General features: G+C 36.4%; 1 protein-coding gene across 2 annotated transcripts in view; it reads left to right on the forward strand.

The window, feature by feature from the left end:
* The window catches only part of GRB14 (growth factor receptor bound protein 14), a 113,134-nt gene that overhangs the window by 64,549 nt on the left and 29,236 nt on the right, over window positions 1–19,349 (forward strand). For both annotated transcript variants that reach the window (XM_011358389.2, XM_011358395.2), the window contains one exon: window positions 5,861–6,017. In XM_011358389.2, coding sequence (XP_011356691.1) covers window positions 5,861–6,017 — 157 coding nt within the window. The remainder of the gene's footprint in view (window positions 1–5,860; window positions 6,018–19,349) is intronic.

Below are 19,349 nucleotides of genomic sequence, written 5' to 3' on the forward strand. Positions count from 1 at the left end.
TTTTTGAATATCCTAGTATGAACCAGGTTGGAAAAAGACCTGGCTATTCCTTGCCATCACACTCCTGGAGTCCACAATCAGGAGGAGAAAGGCTGACTATTTAGCCCTTGCCCAGTGCTTTCTTAAGGTTTTCCATATACTCTGTTCTGAGAATCAGAATTGCCAGTGTTGGTAGAGATAAATACTGGGTGTGCTTTGGGGGCAAAGTGTTATATATTGAATTGACTTTCAAACTTGATCTCTTTATTTTATTTTTTCAGAAATGGCCTTTGTTTTATATTTTAAATATTTTGTCTCTTTTAGTCTCAAGGCTTTAGAGGACTCAAGCCTTTTACTGAAAAGTTAGCCAGTTCTTGCTGTCTCTGTATTTGAACATTGTTGTGTCTACTATTTTAAAAATAGGTTATGTTAATTTTTTTTATCTCTTGCCTCCACTTCCTTTTTATGGAGGGCAGTCTAGGAGGTTTGAGGTATGAAGTGTATAAACTGACTTGATAAAGATGTCGGCCAAAACAGAAATCTGTTCTACCCACATTCCAGCAAACCCCCTGCAGGGGCTGTTGTGTCTGTGTAGTACATTTTCATTGCTCATACCATATGCTCCAAGAGCAGTTTTTGAAGCTGTAAATCACTCCAAAGGCCATGGCTATCTGATTGTCAGAATTTCAGCGACACTGAAGGGCTTTCTAAACACAGCCTGTGTGTACACTGTTGGCTGTCCTTGGGTGCTCTTTCTGTTTATGCTGGTGGGGATGTTATAGACAGACCTTATCAGTGCATGTCTCTCTTGTTAGTCAAGTACTCACAAAGAAAATTTCTATTCTGTATGGCCCAGGTGGGATTTCTTTCTGCTCGTGTACAATTTCAAATGATCTTGTAAATAAATTGACATGATAAATATTCTTCTCACCCTATTTTTTTACTTTATAAAATAAGTTGAGAATTTGGGCCACTGAGCTAGAAATGTATCTCTTTACTGAGCAGCATAATGACATGATTATCAGATCTTTTTTACCTCTCAGTATATGGAGGAAACAGGATACCAGTATTTTGCTCTAATGATTCTTCAGAATAGTTCTGCTCTTTGGTTTTTACATGATCACAAAAGTTTTTAACTTAAGTTTTAATCTATACTAATCATGTAGCTTTTCTGATGACTTGACTTTTTTTTTTTTTTTTTAAATAGAAGTTTTAGTGTAATAATACCTTGGCAAGAGGCATACTCAACTCTGCTAGAGAGTTAAGGCTTAGATTAACATTTCCTTTTTCCTAAATTTTAAGGAGAACTAGATAGAAATAAAAAAGACTTTTAACAGAGGCATCCCTTTCAGTAGTATAAGGATTTTTCATAATTACTGAATAGATCTAAGAATTGACAGAGATTTTCTGCTGAGGAGTATCAACCAAAAGATAATTTTGCCATTCATAGGTGAATGTGTATTTTGAACAAACGTTAACATTAAATAGGATTTTTTTAAAATAAAAGTTTGAAATGGAGCTCCAACAAAGGTATTAAGTTTTTCTCTCATTGGGTGTTATTTATTTTAAAAATAAATACACGTACCCAAGTCCAGAAATTTAAATTGGCCTAGCCCTTCTAAATTTATGTATCTCGATTCATAGCAACTTATTTCTTTCAAATTTGCAGCGACATAGTGTGAAGAAAATAATGACTTTCCTGATTGGTTAGATAGCTTTTTAAAATTCCCTGTTTACCTCTCTGTCTATTCTTGCCCTCTCTTGAATTTGGCTTAAGCTTCAGAATGTCTCCAGTATTTCGTTTTCTTAGACCCTCTGATATAAAAGATAAAGCATAAAAAATAAGAGGCATGCTTCTGTTACCCTAAGTAATGGGAGATTACTATAAGAAAACATGGGGTAGTCAAGTACAGGGAACCTTAAGAGCAGCCTCTAGGCCATTCCCAATTCCCCCATTTCTTGGCATGGAATGTGTAGCTGGTCTTGGAGGGAACTTAATTAGTGGCTCATCATTGCCTCACATGATGGAGCAGCGCCAGGGCTGGCTCTTACCTTCTTAGGTGTGGTTGTCTTCTCATTGCTTTTGGCAGGAGCACCTACCAGTGCTTGACCCAGTCATTAACCACAGCAGCATGGTATAGAGTAGATAGCATCCTTTAGAATCCCACCAGTTGTCTAGCACAGATACAGATACTGAAAGTACACACTTAACAATAGCCTACTCAGATGCAATCATGGGAGACACTGAGATTCCAAACAGATCTTGGGATTTTAGTGAACTACATATATTAACCACAAAATAAATGAACCAAAATGAAAACTCAATCACATCTGATTTTGACAGTGTATTTTCATGATCTTTTTCATCTAACTTTATGGGTGCCTCGATGACCTTAATAACTCAGAACTGTCCACTAATAGCAATAATGTGTCGATTCTTACCAGGGCTGATTTATATGAAAAACCATATATCTGTTGCTCATTGAGAAGAATTTTAATTTCCTGAACATAAAAATTTAATTACTCCTATACTTTGTGACAGAATATTTTTTAAATTAAAGTCTCCAAGTATTCAGAAGATACTTAATGTGCGAAACACTTTGAGCATATAAGAGGCACATATTATTACAAAGCTATGGGTAGTCAGAGAAGACCTTCCAGAGGAAGTGCCATGAAAGCTGAGACCAAATGGTGAGTAGGGATTTGCCAAGTAAATCATGTTGTTGATGGTTAGAGCATTGATTCTAAGTAGAGGATACCTTATATGCAGCTAAGAAAGAATGGGTTACAAGTGTTGTCCTGTTTGGCTAAGATACAGAGTGACCTGTTCCATTGCCTGGTATGCTAGGGAGTGTAGCGTGCATGCTAAAGAGTTTGGACTTTATTCCATGAGGTCCTACTTCCCTGGTTCTCTTTCCACCTCACTTTATCTTTCAGGCTTTTTTTTTTTTTCCCTTTTTTTTTGCCTCTAACTCACTGTTAAATATTGGAATTTCTTAGGGTTCAGTCCTAGATTCTCTTTTGCTCTTTGTCCTTTTTTTTTCTTCCTTGTCAGATGTATCTACGTCCATGAGTTTGTTTAGCACCTATAAGCTCAATGATTCTCAAGTCAGTTTTGAACTTAGGCTCTTACATCCCTATCACCACCATCATGCTTACTACTCAGTTTCCTTAGGATCGTGCTCCCTGTTTGCTGCTCCTGCCATCCCTGACTCCTCTGAGTTCTTAGAACCTGTTGAGTTCCTTTTAGTCCCAGGGACTTTGCACAGCTTCTGTTCCCTTAGCCTGAAATGCTCTTACCCTCTCTTTGCCTAGCTACTGTCCACTCCTCCTTCAGGTCTTGGCTTAAATGTTATTTTTTCACGGAAATTTTTTGGGCCTTCTCTAACCCCCCTTTTATAATTTAGTGACATGCTGCACTTTTATGGCCTACTTTATAATTATTGTTTTCAGTACTGCTTTCCCTGCTAGACTTTAAGCTCTCTGAAGAGAACAAACATCTCTGTCTGTGACAGGTTTATATTAAAACACTTAGCAAAGGACCTATACCTTACACAGCATCTTAATAAACATAATGAGCTGCTTGAGTTAGGACAATGAAGAGCCACTGAAGAGTTTTACTAGCAGAGTGACCTGATTGGATTGGCTGTTATAAAATTTATTCTGCTAGCAATATGGAGAATGAATTGAAGGGCTCCATGGCTATAACAAAGGAAATAAATAGGAAGGTGTTACTATTAGAAGCTTATGGCCTCATAGGACACATATGATAAAAACACAAAGAATTCAAATGCTCCTCGATCTAGGAGCTCAACGATATTCTCAGGACTCTTAGAACTTGGCATGCCTAATTCCATGTGGGCCCCATTTTCCCAGTCTTTCTCTTTGTGAATAGTGGCAGCATCACCCTACATCTGCCCAGCAGAAGAGAGAGCCCACTATATGGCTGTGTGGGCAAATACCGGATTGGCTCTGATTGGCTCTAATGAGATCATTTACCCATCTCTGAAGTAATCATTGTTGCTAGGGGGATTCTGAATACTGATGAATCAATCTGGATAATATCTTCTATCTGGAGCTGAGGCAGTGGTGCACTGGAAAACTGGCTCTAAAATGAAATTTTTTAAAAAAGGCCTTATTTGTAGCATTTGTCCATTTCTTTGCTATCCGTACTCTCACCATGGCTGATTTCAAGATGCCTAGCTTGCAAAGTTCCTAAATGTTTAATAATCAGTTCTTCCAAGTCAATTCCAGCAGCTCCAGTACACCGTCACTAGCTGAAGGTGGAACTGCCAAATCACGAGGACTTATAGTGAGGAAAGAAGTGATGCTGTAAAAGGCAACCAGAATACTGTTAGAAGAGGGGTGGGTGCCTGGTAGCCAAATTCAACAAGTAAGTTTGCACAGTACCACATAGCATATACTTCTAGGTCCTGATTTTATTTTAGTTAAAAAAATTTTAAAGTTTTCATATCATTTTTTAAAATAACATTTATAAGGATCATATAGTATTCCATTCTGTGAATATAGTTTACCATGCTTTCATGGTTGAATATTTAGGTTGATAGAATTATAGATAGATAGTGCTTTGCTGGACATGTCTATGCCTACATTCATTTTCCACATTTAGGATAGACTTATTGAGAGAATTTGCCTAACCGAAATCACTGGATCAAAGTAATGAACCTTTTGATGCTTTCGATAAATACTTTCCAACAGGAGTACAAAATAATTCTCCAGTTTATATCACTGTCGTTGTAAGAGAGCAACTGTTTCATTCCACTGTCATTAAGTGTAATTTAAAAAAATGCATAGGACAGAATTGATAAATCACTTTCATTTGCCTTCGTCCAAATTACTAAAAATGTTCAAATGGCTGCGTTTTTGTATATGTTGAATTTTCTTACTTTTAAGTGGGTGTATTTATCTTATTATAAATTGACATGGCTATTTATCTTTTTATAATTATTTTAATTAATCTATAATATAATGTAATTAATAGGGAAAATTCTGGCACCAGGCACAGCTTGGTAAATGTTGAGAGAAGTGCTGTATATGAAACTCTAATTCTGTATAACTTAGGGTAGTATAACTGCTCCAATAGATAAGTACAAATTCACAGTGAGTTAACATAATAAAAGTTTATTTCTTGTTCATGTCAATGAACTGAATGGCTGTTTCTAGTTGGGCACCTTTCATGTGGTCATTCAGGGACAAAGCCTCCTTTTGTTCCATGGTTTTCCTTTCCTCTAGGTCCTTGTACTCATTTCCATTCAATGGGAGAGTGACGAAAGAGAATGGAGGACAGTATGTGGGAGATTTTTATGGACTAGGTCTGGAAATGCAACATTGTGTGTGCTTACATTCCATTGATAAAAACACAGTCCCATGCACAATTAATTGCGAAGGAGAAAAGAAAAAAGATTTGAACATCTAGCAGGTCTTCGGCAAAACTTCTGTGCCTGAAATGGAGAAATCTTTTCAAAATGTCTGATTCTATTTATTGCTTTTACTATTTGAGTATATCCAGGAATAAATAATTCATGTTACTTGGATTATTTACAGGATTTAATTATGGCATGAAAATTTAAAATATTGAAAAGAGATACTTAGCTTTTTAATACTTAGCAGAGTCTTAGGGAAAGGACATTAAATGGTGATTGACCACCAGCAGATAGTGGAAGTTGTTGGACAAAGTGACTTTGACACGTTATAAAAAAGTCTTGGGAAAAGTAACATTCATTTAGTGTATAAATAAGTTTGCTGTACAGGAAACTGTGTAAAGAATTTGCAATCAGCTCAGCCACTGATTTTGATGACTTACTATGATCATATTTGTAATAGAATATTTTAGCTCATTTTCTTATTTCTACCTACACAGGTAATTAAAGTATACAGTGAAGATGAAACCAGCAGGGCTTTAGAGGTACCCAGTGACATAACCGCCCGAGATGTGTGCCAGCTGTTGATCCTGAAGAATCATTACGTTGATGACCACAGCTGGACCCTTTTTGAGCACCTGCCTCACATAGGTCTAGGTAAGGATACAGTCATAGTCACATCATTGCTTTTCTGTCCTTTATAGTTTTGATCATGTGGCAAAAATTTTCTCCAGAGTTGGAAAAAAAATTATGAACAGATCTTTTCTTTATTCTTTTTTGTTTTTGTTATTCGTGGTTGAGGATAAAAATAATAGAACAAAATGGAAATAAGGATAGAAATATTACACATTTACCATCCCTCTTTGTTTAAATAATAATTTATGGGAATTTTGGAGCTAGAACATTGAGTCCAAATTGATGGAAAGGTAAATTTTATGATAATTTTTAGTAGCACAATGAACTTTTTTTAGAATTTAATAAAATAAGCTGTTATTGAGACTATTTTTTGAATTGCATGTAGGGCAGACATGAGGAGTATCTACGGTGGTGTTTCTCTTTATGAGATCATACACCCTAAATTTTCCTTAAAGAAATAAGTAACTTCTTCACATTTTTTTTTAGTCATAAATATAAAGAGTAACATCTTTAAAAGCATTTTTTATTGGAAATTCATCTCTGTATTATGAACTGTAGAGAGTTTTGATTATTTTTTTTTCCATATCTTTTAATAAGTAATAAGGAAGTGTCATTCTTCTATTAGGGTGAGACAGGATTGGCAACAATTTTATCTCTCCTTTCTTATATTTTACAGATATTAGTGTTGAAAAACATGTTCCTGTAATAAGTAGAGGAGAAAGGAGTTATAGCAATGCCATCAGTTCTTTGAATCCTGTATTAGTTTCCTGTGGCTGTTGTAATAAATTACCACAAATTGGGTCGCTTGAAACAACCAAATATTTATTCTCTCATAGTTCTGGAAGCCAGAAGTCTGAAATGAGTATCACTGGCTCTTGGGTTGAAATGAAGGTATCATCAGGAATGCATTTCCTCCAGGGGCTCTCTTGGAGAGAATCCATTCCTTCTTCCAGCTCTGGTGGCAGGTGCCCATCTTTGGCTAGTTGCTGCATCACTCATATCTCTACCTCCGTGTTTATGCTGCATTCTCCTCTTCTGTCTGTGTCAAATCTCCCTCTCCCTCTCTTTTATAAGAACAGTAGCATTTAGGGCTAACCCAGATAATCCAGGATAACCTCCTCATTTCAAGATCCTCGACTCAATCATATCTGCAAAGTCTTTTTTTTTTTTTTTTTTTAACAGTAGAAAAGAAAAGTTTTATTAGAAGGGAAAGTACACTTCCAGACGCAGAAGCAGGCCTGAACAAGAGAAGCATGGCTCAAAAGGCCAAGCAAAGTCTTATTTTATTTTTTTATTTTTTGCCAAAAAAGGTAACATTCACAGGTTATAGGAATTAAGATGTGGATATATTTTGGGAGCTATTATTTAGCCTACCATAAACTCCTTTGCATCATATGTCAAAGAACTTTTAGTAATAAATCATCAGTTATTTTAAATAATTTATCAGTGACAGCTGAATTACTTTTTTCAATTTGTGTCAAGAATTGAGAATTTTATATCTAGTTTATGTCACTCACTTTCTTACAAAGCTAGCTAGCAATATATAAAATGTTCTCTTTGTTTGATGCATAGACGGTTTATACCTCAGAGCAATAGCCAAAGTAAAGTTCAGTTCAGATAAGAGGTTTGCCTTTGTTTTATGAAAGGGAATAAAGATGACATTGGCAGAAAAGAGGTGTTCTTGGGAGGATCCATTTTTAAAAGATTCTGGAAAGTGACGTATTTAAAACTACTCGCATTTCATGAACTCTTCAGAAAGTGTTTTCAGTACTTCTAATTTGAGGACTGTTGAATATAATGGAGAATGTGTCAGAACCTCAGGAAGAAGACAGAATGATGCCTGTGAAAAAGAAGTTTATAGTTTGACAGCCTCCACAATGATTTGAACCCCAGTCCATCTTCCCCCACCCTTAGTTGATAGTTGATGAACAATAATGTATCAGCTGATCTTGGCAGCTGAGTTAGAAAACCTAAATTCTAAAGGTATGGTATACTGACCAATGTGACTTACTATCTCACCTTCCTAGGGCAGAAAAAGCTCTCTCTATACTTTCTTCATTGCCATTTGTGACTAATTTAACTTCTGTTCATAATAATTCACCTTCTAGAAATATGGTGCTAATTCTCAATAGGTACCTGCCATATTCTAAACTGTTTCACTTATGCTTATCAGAATATAGCTCTTAATTAGCATAATATATAATTACCTATTTTATACTCTTAAATTTTTCCTTTGAGGAGACTTTAAAACATCTTTTTTGTTATTGTTATAGTCAGTATAATGTATCTTTAACAAATAGCTTGAAGTTCAGTAATAAAAATCTACTCTAAATCAAACAGCAGTTTTCACTGAAACTACTACAAGTTATATTAAGGAATAAAATATACAAGGCTTTTAATGTAGAGGCTAAAGATGGAACATTGAGAATTAGTTTGAGCTACATACTAAATCAAACTTTTAGAAATCAAATAGAAATAAATTTCTTCATTATTTTCTGTAAACTACTAAAATAAAATCAAATGTGTGAGAAAATTCTCTCATGGCTTCATCAGCCATGCATTAGACCAAAGCTTATGAGAAAGAAATTTAGTTCTAGAGCTCTTTTATGTTCTTTTTTGTTTTTACTCAGGTTATTTCTTTAAAACAGCAGGAGAATCACAGTCACTAATGCTACCCAAATACTAATGTGTAATTGATTTACTAGCTTTCATTTCTTTATCTAACAGTAACAGAATAGCCACTATTGGTCTTCCTCAGCATGTGATATAAAACCAATATGTTTATTTACATACATTTAATATTTGTGTCTGCAGGTTATAAAACTCTTGCAGTCTTTGTTCAATCTAATAGTGGTATTAAGTAACTTTTTCTCCATTTGCATCTTAAAATGAATGAAAAGAATGAGAGGGGATTTCCCTCCTTTAAATGGGTCATGTAACTATAGATGCTCTTGTCAATAGAATGAACCACTGATACTTTCACTTGTAAATCTTTTATGAGTGTTATTAATGTAAAGAACCAATGACAACCTGTTCGCAAAAACTGTGGTGACCAGCAGGTCAGCTCTGTATATTTTTCAGGAAATACTCTTAACCTCTCTTTGACTAACATAAATGAATTTTCAGTGAATAGACTTCTAAAAGAGAGGGGGTGGTACTTATTATTTTAAAAAATACTTTTAGTATGAAAATAATTAAGCTCATTGTAAATAACTGAGAAATAAAGATGTCGAGAAGTAAACAATATTATTCATAATTTTATAATATTGAGATGACGTTTATTAGTTTCTCTATTTTAACATAATCTCTAATTATATATTGTATGTATTCACTTTTGTAGACTACCTTCTTTGTGTGCGTGTACACTAAAAAGTACATCCTGAGTATTTTTAGTTTTTTTAATCATTTTACAAACTTCACAAAAACTAGGAACTCTCCCTGCCTTCCCGTGTTGCTTTCCTCAAACAGTTTAGCAAATATTTATTGACTATTTTCTACCAAAACTATTTTATGTGTGGATTCCCGAGGCAACCATATGAACAAAATAGAAAAGAAGCACCGCCCTTATGAATTTGCATTCTAGCGGGATGAGAAAGATGAATAACTAAAATTTTATAGTCCTTTAGGTGATGATAAGCACTGGGGAGAAAAGGCAGGGAAGAAGGACAGAGTTTTGGTGGTTGGGGGCAGTGAGGGACAGATATACTTTAAGTAGAGGGACCAGGGAAGGCCTCCCTGACACAGGCACTTGAGTAGAGACCTGAAGCCAACAGCAGCAGGCTTTGTAGTTAAGTAAAACACTGTTCTAGACAGAGGGAACGTTAAGCGGAAAGGCCCAGATGAAGCACTATGCTTTTGTTCAGGAGGTGGCCAAGAGGCCTGTGTGTTCGGAGTCAGTAAGGTGTAAGGAACAGGAGGGGACTTCATTGTACTGCTGCAGAGCCACCTCATGGAGGGTCTTATAGGCCATGGAGGAGACTTGACCTTCACACTGAGTGGAGAGGAAATTGGAGGTCTTTGAGTCAGAGAGCAGTATGATCTGATTTAGTTTGTCAAGTATAATACTAAGAAGGCCAAAATGTAAGTTTTGACCTTTGGAGGCTAAGCAACTTCGTTTTTCTTTTACATCAAACCACCTGTGACTTCCTGGATTGATCCTTGCCCATCTCTTGTTTCTGCTAGTTGTAAATGCCCTGTTGTACCTTCTTCACCTCATAGTCTGCACATTTATGAGGTTTAGTGTTTGCGAGATCCCCTAGCCTTATAGGCAAGAACATTTTGACTTACGGGGTAGATGAGAGTTGAGAGTTTTTCTGCACTTTAGTTTCACTTTAATGTCCAAGATAAGCTTGAGAAAGTTTCAGAAACGTTCTATGTTGTTAGTAGCTGTGCTACTGTTATTGCTTCTGATCCATTAAAGCCTATTCCAAATTACTAAAGTCAGAAGGAGGAGCACATGACATTCAAAATATGGTAGTTTTGTAGAATCTAGAGTCTTTTCAGAGTGATATTTTCTGTGACAAAGGACACTTAAATCTTAGTATTTTTATTATGAATGCATATGTGATTGCTACTATTAACGTCTATCTTTTATTTACAAGGAAGGCACTGAGTGATGAGGGGTTTTACGTTAATCTTGATAGATGCTCTCAATATCTTCACATACAGTAATGCAAAGACTCGGTGGTGAAATACCTTGCTCAGAGTCAAACATTGCACAAATCTAAGTCCTGTCAGATTCTAAAATGTATACGTTTTCCATGGAAGCACGTTGGTTTCTCCTCAAATATTCATGAGCTTCTGTGGTTGGTTTTTCTATTTCACTCTCCATCTCTATTTCTCATACATACTATAAATTTAAATTCTGAACCCTCCAGAACATTTTCAGATAACTCTTCTTAACAAGGTCATATTGAAGTTGTTGGTATCAAACTGATGCAAACCTGGCTTTCTTTATAACAGAGCCAGCTATTTGTTTTGGCTAAGCAGGAGGATCACAATGGAAATGACTTGTTCTTGAATTTATATACAACCTAAACAGTAATATGCTATCTGGAACCTTGAATACAATATCAAAATTTCATATCCTCTGATTATAATTATTAATAAAAAATGCTGAGAATTTTGATAGGTGGAATAAATCATTGAAGGCAGCTAAACATCCTGATTTTGTTATAAATCACTGATTTGCCTGATTTTGGATCGTGTTATTATGCGTTCTAGTTGTACACACATTTTTATAGACATCAAATTTAAAATATCAGCCTGTCAACAAATATTTCCCCTTCTCTCATGATATAATAAGCTAGGTTTTGTTACTGCTGTGTTTTACTTCATAGCCACTGGATGTCAGTGTAGTTCCCCAGATGAGAGTCCTCTGCTTTCATAATCATTGTTAAGAGGAAGGTGGGGGGAGGGGAACTTCAGTTTTAAGTCCTCTGCAACTAAATGGGATCCATGTTTGTCCTGCTCCCATTTTGATTCCTAATTGAAGCCATGGTATGAAGCGGTGGCAATTAACGCAACACCTCAAGCGCATTCCTCTAGACTCCTCGGGAAGAGGAACTAATTGTATTTTAGTGTCATTGCTAGGGACAGCTGAGATTTCCATTGTTGATATCATTGTGGAGTGGCTTTAATAAGCAGAATGAATGACTGGAGGCTTTTAATGATACCGTTTTTATGTGTGCAGCTCTATCCACGGGATCTCTTCAAGAAAAAAGCAGAGCGGCGGCGAGGGAACGCTTCACAGCCACCTGCTTTGAAGCTGCTCCTTCACTTTTTTCCTTTTTTACAAAATAAGCTCAAGTGTTTTTTCTCTTACCTGGAGCTGATATGTAGTTGTTCTTTCTGTGCTGTTTGGAACCCACCAGCCTCATCACCAGGAGAAATACCTGTGAAGCCTTCAGGACATGTGGCACTGTGCTACCTTCTCTACGGAGACTTCTGTAGCCCTGACCTGATCTGTGAGGAGACATGGTGCCCTAGTAGCACACTAAGGTTGGAGCACACTAAATCTGCCTCCTGGTCCAGCTGGTTTTTCTTTCTCAGTACTTATCCTTATAGCCTAAGTTCAAGTCTTACCATCTCTCTCCTTGGGTATTCCTTTAGTCTTACAACTCTTCCTCTTGCCTCTGGTTATACCAGAGTTATTCATCTGCATGCAGGCCTGATTCTCCTTTTACGTGAGGGTCCAGTGTCCTTTTCAGGACTTGTAGCGCCTGTGAACTGACCACCCCTCCTCTCTCCAGACTTGTGTCTCATCCCTCCCTCCTCTAGTTTATATATTAGAGAACCATCTGTAGTTGCCCACATACACTATGATTTCTACACCTTGCTTTGCTTGCCCATGCCGTTAAGATCCTCAGGAAGTCCTTTCTTGACCATCTTTACCTGGTCCCTATTATGCATCTTCTAAGGCTTACTTGGAATTTTAGTTAAAAGTGTCCATAACATATAACCACTAGTTGTTTCCTGTAAATACCTGTATAAACAAAGTAAGATGAAAACCCTCAGCTGTGTGACAGCTAACCTAGTGACAGAGAAAAGCAGTTGGAGGCATCCCATACTCGGCCTTATGAAACAGAGTTGTCCTTTCCATCTGAGAGCAGGTGGGGAGATACATCTGTCCCTGCTATATACCTAGGCCCTGGGCACAGACTTCTGCTGCTTAGAAACTGTTCCTTAAGACAATCAGGATATTTACTGGCACCACCCGTTCTCATGCATTCATTAGGAAATTGCAAATCCCAAAAGTAGCAGAGTGGTGCAAGAAGCACTAGGAGTGAGTGCTGAATTGTGTCCTGGGGAATAATGCTCCCACAAGTACATGCTATAGGTGGGTGTGGGAATCAAACACATTTGGACAAGAAATTGGTATAAGGCTATGCAAGCAGGATTATTTGCAATATCAATTAGGATGGATTACAACGTACATAGAAGAAAGAGATTTGCAAGAGAAACCAAAGAAATCACATGCCAAGCCCAGGTGGAAATTTACTGAGTCCTTAACAGATGCATTAGGTAACTTCCAATTTATGGAAGCTGTTTCTAAGCTCTTCGGGTTGAGATAATATATATGCAAACTCTTGAGGAAAAATAAGGCTTTCTATGAATATAGGTTGTGATTGTGGAATCTGAGTTAATATGAGGACTATTTCAATTTGAAGAATGATCCACAAGGTCTTTATACCCATTAAGCTGGAGTGTCAAGGTTTTCCTCTTATCGAGCTGAATTTGGCGGTGGCAATTTTCTGGGGGATCTTGCTAGTATTAAATAGTTTTCTTAGGTTAAGAAACCTTTTAGAAATTGAGCCCTGTTTTATTTTTTGCTTCTCCAGTTTTTGTTTTGTTTGATCAGAGGCTGTTCATTTTTATCTGAAAATAAGATTGACAAAATGTATGTAGTTTCTATCTAGGACAGAAAGTACAAGGATCATTTGTCTCCTGGAGTTTCCTATAACAAAGGTATACAAAAAATTGTTTTCTGGGTGAATTAGAGGTAAAAGCCACTCTTGTTTCTTCTCTTATCAAGTGATGAGAAGAGTAGGGACTCAGGTTTCTATTTGAGCCCCATGCCGTACTTTTAGTAGATTCGGTGAAGGAATCCGGGCAGAAGGTCACAGGTGAACACTTTCCATACTGGGAGGATTGAGGTTTTTTAAAAGACTTTGAGGTTAAATCAACAGTTTCAGAAGAAACTTCTTTCTTCTCTCTTTTCATTTTTTTCTTTAAAGAAAAAGTTTCTGAAAATTTAATAGAAAATGGAATTATATGTAGTTATCATAATTCGGTAATATTTCATTCTGTAACTCTAAGACTTCACCGATCTGTCAGAAACAAAAATTAAATTTAAAGCTATATGAACCTTTTGTTTTTGTTTTAAAAAAAGATTTTAAAAACTCTTTTGGAGGCTTTCTTTTTTCCTCCTTTTTAGTTGCTATGTTGAAGTGATTTTAGAGGGTTTCTTTCTTATTTTTCTACCTACAAAGGAGGGATATTGATCATTGTAATCCACTTTCCAATGCCTAAAATATACTTTTTTTTCTTAAATCAAAAAAGTTTTAAAAAATAGATATATCTTTCAAGTTTTGACAATATATTTTAATGTATTATTTTAGATAGATTTATGAAGTTTTAAAAATAAGGTCTTTAAGATAATCATGATGAATCTATGTGAAGATTACCTGGGGTCATTTCTCAAATGGTAACTGAGAAAGTATCTGAGTTCATTCTGGGTGATAGTTTCTAATATCACTGTTTTCAAATGTTGCAGCAAAGAGCCCCTGGTTATAGAATTGATTTGTTTCTTTTTGCTTTTTAAAAAATAGAAATTGCTTAGTAAGATTACTTAATTGGTTAAAAATCTGCTTGGTTTTAGAATAGGGTTAAAGAAGAATCAAGAGAAAGTACTATAAGCCATGTAGACTAGTATTTTGTTTTGTTTTTCCCTTTCTTAGGTCTTAGTGATGATATCCTATGCCTAGGCAAAACAAAGGTGGTCTTTAGTAACTTCTCCCTTTTCTTTTAAGCATTTTTCTTTTTCTCTCAAAGTAATCCATTTAGGCATTTTGCATCCTCATATTGAACCTTTCCCCTATTAAGGTCTGCATTTAGTTAGATATCTGCCTTTTAAAAAACCACTAATTTTCTGTAAGATGTGATTAACTGATCATCAGTTATGCTTCTTTGGGTTATTTGGATTATTGTAACATTAATCCTTTGAACGTAATGAGACTTAGTTGGGGGATTATATGTCACAGTACATCCAAATTGGAATGGGGATGCATACATTTTAAAAGACTATTTTAACATAATATAATTTTAAGATGCCAGATTCTCTAATAAGAGAGTTTTATCTCTATTACCAGATGAGTATATGAAGTAAGAACCTGTGGCTGCATTTGATTCTCTGAACTTTATCTGCTTTCTTATATGTTATCTGAATTTTCAATAAATAGGACCAGAAGTCTTTGAAGGAATGGAAAATATGTCTTGTACTTTTCACATACTCCAGTTTTTGCTAGTTTTATTTAAATAAGTTTTTCTTAAGATTACCAGTACATTTTCATAAGGTTAGAACTTACATTATTTAAACATTTGGTATTATATTTCTATGAAATTTTCTGTACATAACATATCTTTAGTTTTCATTTCTAGTTTTACTTGCATGTAGTCAACAAAAACCCTGATTTTACTGCCGCTTATTTGGTGATCACAGATATTATGCTAGTTCTTCTTTTGTTGCACATTTGTCATATCCGTACATAGGAGCTTGGTGTTTTTTTACCCTTTAAGTTTTACTTTCTTTTTTGATGTGTCCAAATTCATATGATTTGTGTTACTTTCATGTAGGGTTAAGATTGACATAATTGGAAATCTTTCCCATTATTTTCTTCCCCCTTCCACTAAAACTGTTTATTTTCACTTAATTAGCAAGTATTTATTGAACACATTTCAAAATAAAGAAATTTGAGGCAATTGAAACATGAGAACTGCAGAAAATGAGAGAGATTTTAGCTGATACAGAAAGAATGGATAGGATATAAATAGACTCAGCAGAGGGCCAGGGGGCAGAGGCAATGCTCTGCAGAGGAAAGAACATCGACTTGAGGCCAGACACATGACTGCCATTCATGTCCTGAATGTTGGCTCTTCAGTTTCATTTTCTGTAAAATGGAGATAAAACTTGCTCATTTGAGTATTGTGTTAGTTTCTTAAGGCCGCTGCGACAAATTACTACCAATCTGGTGGCTTAAAACAACAGAAATGTAATCTTTAGCAGTACTGGAGGCGAAGTCCAGAATTGGTTTCACTAGGTTGAAATCAGGGAGTTAGCAGGGTCACACTTTTTAGGGGGGATTTAGGAGGAATCCATTCTTTGCTGCTTCTTGCTTTTGGTGGCTGCCATCATTCCTTGGCTTGTGGCCGTATCACTTGAGTCTCTGCCTCTGTGGTCACATTGCCCTTTTCTTTTCTGTCTGTGTCAAATCTCTTTTTGTCTCTCTCTCATAAAGATACTTATGTTTGAATTTAGGGCCCACCTGGATAATTCTGGACAATTTTCTCATCTCAATATTTTCAAGGTGATGACATCTACAAAAGCTTTCCTATATAAGGTAACATTTACAGGTTCCAGAGAGGGGCCCGATGTCTTTGGAGCTTTTATTTGGACTACTGCAGATATTGTAAGATTTAAGTACGGTAATGGAAAAGGTCTCAGATTGAGACTTTCGGAGATGTAATTTCCTTTATTTCTATAACTTGAATTAATTTTTGATTCTCAGTCTCCTGCCTTCTTAATGGCAGATGGTTTAATCTTCGATTAGTTGTCTGCTTTATGGATTGTTCTCAGTCTTCTTGGGGTAAATGATAAATTCATTTTCTATAAATGAGTTACATACAAGTTTAAGATAATTTCAATTTAAAGATCAGACCTACTTTCACTCCTCCAACATTCTCGTGGGGCATTTAAGTCCTAGGGGTGGGGGGCGTGTTTGTCTAACTTTCGTCCAACTTTTCATGTTCTGGAAACTCTTGCTTCTCTCAAGCTTGTTGACCATAAGCTGCTTAAGTTCATGATCTTCTCTTGGCCCTTCCATGCCTGTTCTTGGGGACTTGGTATTACTGTAGTGCTCTTTCCCCATACTGGGATGCTGTGGACTCATCTGCCTCAACCTTGAGCTCAGCTCTTGCTTCTCCAACATGCTGGACACGGGGCTTCTATTTACGGCTAGAGGTCTCCTAAGGCTACAATCTGGTTTGAGCCACACACCACCATTAATCTCATCTGGCATTTTATCACATCTTGCATTTTATCACCATCAACACCTCACCCTGCAAGTGTTCTAGTTCTAGAAGAGGGCAAGTCACAGGGTCACTTGGGTCCATTACTCTCTGCTTACTATCTAGTTCTCTCTCAGTCTCTACTCCACTCTGTTCTTCACCCCTTAACCCCGCTCCTTTCCCAGAGGACAGAGGGTGGATCCCTGTATGAGGCAGTGGACATTGGCTAAGCATGATTCTCCTCAAGCAGTTCTATTTGTCAAAGATCAATAAAGTCTACTGAAGTTCAAAGGTAAAGAAAATGCATCTGTGACATTAATATCCTCTCTGCATAGTGTATCCTGAGGGCAGGGCATATGCTGTTTTCTTAGTGTTAGAGAGAGGTAATGGGTACAAAGAAACACAGGTTGGTAAAACAAGCAAACGCCTTGCTTAATACCTTGTTATTTTATCCCACCGTAGTCGCAAAGAATATAGATATAGTGCTCAGCACACAGTATGTTTAATAACGTGAACCTACGTTTCATAAGTTTGAAAATACCAGCTGGGTTTGTGTGTGTGAAGTAGACAAAAGTAGAGATAGAAAGATTGTTAGGGATTCAGCTTCCCACTCAATATCTCAGTGACTGTTGGATTCCCTCCCATCTCCCAACCTATTTCTCTTACAGCCTTCCAAACTCATTAATAATAGCACAATTCTTCCAAGAATGTAGGCAAAGAACCTTGTTGTCTTCCTTAACTGCCTTCTCTCTTTCATTCCATATCTAGTTTGTAAGCAAATCCTGTTTGCTCTACCTTCAGAATATATCCATAGTCTGCCTACTTCTTTCATGTGGACTGCTACTACTCTATTCCAAGCCACATCATCTCCCGCCTTGTTAATTATGATATTCTATTAAATGGTCTTCCTGCTTCCAGTCTTAAGCCTTTTAAAATGAGTTCTCCACTCAGCAGCCAGTGTGATCCACTGAAAATATAAGTCAATTCATGATATTGCTCTGCTCAGAATGACTTCTTATCTAACTCAGGAGAAAAGTCACATCCTTACTATGAACTGCCAGCTTCACCCAGTCTGCCCAGTGCATCACCGTTACTTCTCTAACCTCATCTCTTGGTACTCTCCTCTTTGCTCACTCAGCTTCAGCCACATTAACCTCATTGCTGTACTTCCTACCAGCCTTGCTCTTGTCTCAAGAGCTTTATTCTTGTTCTTTCTCTAGATGTCTTCTTGGCTCATGCCCTCTTCTTCTCTGGGTCTTTTTCAAATATTGTGTTCTCAATGAGGCCTTCCCTGGCAAGCTGATGAAAATAGACTTTTCTCCTTTGTGCCCTACTCTCTCTTTCCCTGCTCTATTTTTCTCTGTAGTATTTATAGTCACCTTTTAAGACTTACATTTTATTTATTGTTCATGTCTTCCCATTAGAATGAAGCTCCATGAGGCAGTGATTTTTGTCTTATACACTACAAAATTCCAAACCCCAAGGTGAATGTCTGACACATGGTAGGCCTTCAATAAATATTTATCTAATAGGTAGATGAATGAATGTGTTATAACTGCCAGACTACAAGGATTTATCTCATAAAATTAGGAAATAGACAGGCTTTTTGAGCAGGGGTCTCATTGATACAAATGTTTTATGAGGTTTGCTGTGATAATCAGTGTCTAGGTTAGATTGGAAGAACAACAAAGTAGAGGTTTGGAGAACAGCAAAGTAGAGGTCTGGAGATTAGTTAAGAAAAGGTGAAGGTCTAAATTGGAATGGTGATATTGGGAATGGTAGAGGATGTTGGTTGTATGAGAGACAGAGGAAGAATTCTTGATATTTGGGGATCACAAGAGTGGAGGATATCGGAGTGAATATGGAGAAAGATATAATGGAGATAGGAGAATTTAGGAAAAGGTAGTTTGAGAAGAAAACGGAAGATGACCTTTTTTTGGTAAAATGTAGATAACATAATATTATCATTTTATTCATTTGTAAGAGTAAAGTTCGCTGGAATTATGAATATTGGTATTGTTGTGCAACCACCAACATCTATCTTTGCAACATTTCTATCCTCTCATACTGAAACTCTCAGCCAGTTAAACAATAACTCCTCATTTCTTTCTCCCTGGTGACCACCATTCTTTTTGTTTCTATGAATTTGTCTATTCTAGGTACCTCATGTAAATGGAATTATACAATACCTGTTCTTTTGTGTCTACCTTATTTCATATAGCATAATGTCTTTAAGGTTCATCCATGTTATAGCCTGTGTCAGAATTTTATTCCTTTGATTTATTTATTTACTTACTGACTGACTGACTGACTTATTTAAATATATTGGGGTGACATTGGTTTATAAAATTATATAGATTACGAATGTACAATTCTATAAAACATCATCTGTTAATTGCATTGTGTGTTCGCAACTCAAAGTCAAATCTTTTGTCATGATATGTTTGATTTCCCCTACCCTTTTCTACCATATTCCTTTCCCCTTTTCCCTCTGGTAACCACTAAACTGTTGTCTGTGTCTATGAGTTTTTGTTTGTTTGGTGCTTTCAGTTTTATATCCCACATATG

This window comes from Pteropus vampyrus, unplaced genomic scaffold (assembly GCF_000151845.1).
Source record: "Pteropus vampyrus isolate Shadow unplaced genomic scaffold, Pvam_2.0 Scaffold2, whole genome shotgun sequence".
Taxonomy (NCBI): Eukaryota; Metazoa; Chordata; class Mammalia; order Chiroptera; family Pteropodidae; genus Pteropus; species Pteropus vampyrus.